General features: G+C 40.5%; 1 protein-coding gene across 1 annotated transcript in view; it reads left to right on the top strand.

Annotated features, from left to right (window-relative positions):
* The first annotated feature begins 350 nt into the window (after positions 1–350).
* The window catches only part of spata18 (spermatogenesis associated 18), a 16,460-nt gene continuing 13,692 nt past the window's right edge, over positions 351–3,118 (top strand). The window contains exon 1 of the mRNA XM_037675056.1: positions 351–452. Within this exon, the coding sequence (XP_037530984.1) occupies positions 369–452 (84 nt within the window). The 5' untranslated portion in view covers positions 351–368. The remainder of the gene's footprint in view (positions 453–3,118) is intronic.

Here is a 3,118-nt window from a genome sequence, read left to right as displayed (position 1 = left end):
AATAAAGAAACTCTGACTCTGACTCTGACTCTGAAAAGACTCAGGGCTCAGTTTTTTCCTGTTACATGTTGAAGGTGCTTGTAGTCGGATAATGCAGAGTATCGTCCAGCATGTTGTTTGCAGGGTTTGTTCTGCAGCAGGTGCTGACAGTATTTGGGTGTCGGTATCATTTGACAAGATGACATTACAGCGGGCTAGTCTGGATTACAGGAAATCAGAATTGGACTCTGCTGCTCTGGTTGCTTGTGTGTGTCCAGGAATCTTCACTACAGCGCGCGCACACACACACGCACACACACCCCTCCCTCCTTCTGTTTTTATTATCCCGGAGTGTTTGACGCCTCGGGGGATCCATTGATTGAACGGACATGGCGGACACGTTAAGAAGACTGAGCACATCTTCATTCAGCGTGTTACAGGACAAGCTGCAGAGCTGGCTCAGGGACTACCATGTAAGTTCACCAGACCACACATGTTCTTTGTTTCTTTGTCATCAAACTGCGATAACATCACTCCTCTCCCACCTTCTCTCTACACGCTGCTTGATCGCATCATAAATCGAACTTCGTTGATTTGTTTTGCTTACGTTTGTTTGTTTATTTAGTCAACAATTTGGAGAATTTGAAATAGCTGAAACATTACAACAAAACAGTGACTTGATTACTTTGATTTCTCAGTAAAGTTTGGTTGTTTGCTGGGGACGCACGTCGCCATGACAACGGCTGAAGTAGTCCAAAGAGTTCTTTCTTCCAGGAGTGTTCACGTCCTTTGCTTCCGGTAGAAATCAGACTCACCGGAACAACAGAGACGGGGAATTATTTAAACTGCAGATGAAATTTTACTGACAGGTTTAGTAAAACACCAGCACAATTACATACACAAAAATCAACATTTAACTGATTAATATATGAGGTTAGTCGGTATATTGAACGATTTTAATAATTTTATGTATGCCATGCATGATGAATGGATAACCGCAAGTATATTACAACCTTGCATAATTTGGGAAAATATCTATAATCCACTATCAATTTATAGTGCAGTAGTTAAAGTTTTTTTTGTTTTTACTAGATATTGTAAATTACATTTGTTTTCCTTTCAATACAACTGAATCAATCCACAAATTAAATTAAATAAAATAAAACGGTACAGTATGCTGCTCAAGTGTGTTTGAATTGAAGAATGTTTAAAATAATTCAAAACCTTTAAATAACTAATTACGTAACACTAGATTAGAACACATACGTTTATGTGATGAGCTTGGGTATGGATGTTATTTTAATTTTATAAACTTACTGCAACACCACCTTAGGACTTTCACCCAAGGACATAATTTATACACAGAAAAGGCACTTGGGTTTGTTTACAAGTAAGCAGGAGACTGTTCCAAGATACAATATACATTTTATAAACACTAAGTTAAAAAACAATTCTAATGGAGGCAATAATGATTCTTAAATATTCAGCCAAGGCCGAGGCTTTCCAGTGGTCAGTGAACTAAAAGACAAAAGGATGGTTCAAGGTAACACAAGATCAGAAATTCACCCCCCAAGCTGTGATGCACGAGACACGAGTGGAACGGAACCTACACAAGACTGGACTGCCACCTTCAACCTGGAATATAAATATGAAATTAAGCAAACAAAAATAAATATGAATAATATTTAAGAATTGCAAAACAAATTAAAGCTGCAAGCAGCATTGAACGCCTTCACAGCAAAGCGCCGCTCCGGCCTTACGGCGACCGCGGGAGCTCCAGCTAATCCACCCAGTCACCATCGCGAACGCTCTTGTGCCTATCCCGCACCTGTTCACCAGGGTGCGCGTTTGCAAAATTGTCGACATCACCTGCGACCGTCGGAGCTCCAGCAATGCCTCCCAGTTGCAACCGTGAATGCTCTCATTCCGTTCCCGCACGCGTCCACCAAGGTGCGTATATGCCGAATCTTTGAAATCATCTTCCGCCCAGATCAGTACAAGTCCAGCTGCAAGCCTTACAAGTTTGGCCAAAATCCGACCTTCCAGACAGGAGTTATTGTGACTTCTTTTTTTGTGGCGAATGTTTGACGAGCACTTCCTTTATGCTTTTCCACATGTCATGTGTGGTAATCAGCAGTTTGCAAAAACAGTTTCAGTCTTATCTCTCACACAGGACGAAGCTGGAGGAGTCACACAATAATCAACAGTTTCTTCTCTGAATGGGTGGGGCTTAAGTGATGTAATGAATCAACAATACTAATTTGTCTTGAAGTGCTCATTGATTATGCACAATAAATCTGGTGCATATCAAATGATGTATGACTGATATATAACTGTTGGAATAATCTAAGGGGCACACTGGAGTCATATATTAAACCACAATATCAATGTGTCTAGAAATGCTCACTGATGATGCACCCAAAATCTAGTACATATTAGATGATGTATCATTGAGCTATAACTGTTGGAATAATCTAGGGGGCGCACTGGAGTCTAGTGTTAAACAACAATACCAATGTGAGTAAAAGTGCTCACTGATCACGTACAATAAATCCGGTGCAGATTGGATGATGTATCACTGAGATATAACAGTTGGCATAATCTAGGGGGCGTACTGGAGCCATATGTTAAACCACAACATCAGTGTGTCTAGAAGTGCTCACTGATGATGCACAATAAATCTGGTTCAGATCAGATGATGTATCACTGAGATATAACTGTAGGAATCATATAGGGTGCGCTGTGAAGGCTATTGGCCACTTATCATGGATTCCTGTTCAAAGAGTGGATAATTATCGATCATGCTGATTTTGGTGCACCTCAGTTCAAATCTGTGGAATTTATAGCCAAGCGTATTGCAATGGCGTCACTTCTGAATTTGTCATGCTGCCACGCCCACATCCTCCTTCAAGGGTGTCAGAGAGGGAGCATTCCAAGAAAAAAAGGGACTTTTTCGTGAAAACTAAAGTAAGGAAGTAAAAAGAAGAACTAAAGCTGATTCGCGTGTCTGCTTATTTTTACTTTAATTCAGTCTTGCAACTCACAACAATGATGCTACTGAATCTCTGTGTGTATGTATGTCTGTCTGTATCTCTATCTGTCTGTCTGGATCTCTGTCTGTTTATCTGTCTGTCTGTGT

The sequence above is a fragment of the Nematolebias whitei genome, chromosome 3 (genome assembly GCF_014905685.2).
Source record: "Nematolebias whitei isolate Nwh7 chromosome 3, NemWhi1, whole genome shotgun sequence".
Lineage (NCBI taxonomy): Eukaryota > Metazoa > Chordata > Actinopteri > Cyprinodontiformes > Rivulidae > Nematolebias > Nematolebias whitei.
Note: the sequence above shows the minus strand (reverse complement) of the source record. Positions and strands in the feature narration are given on the sequence as shown.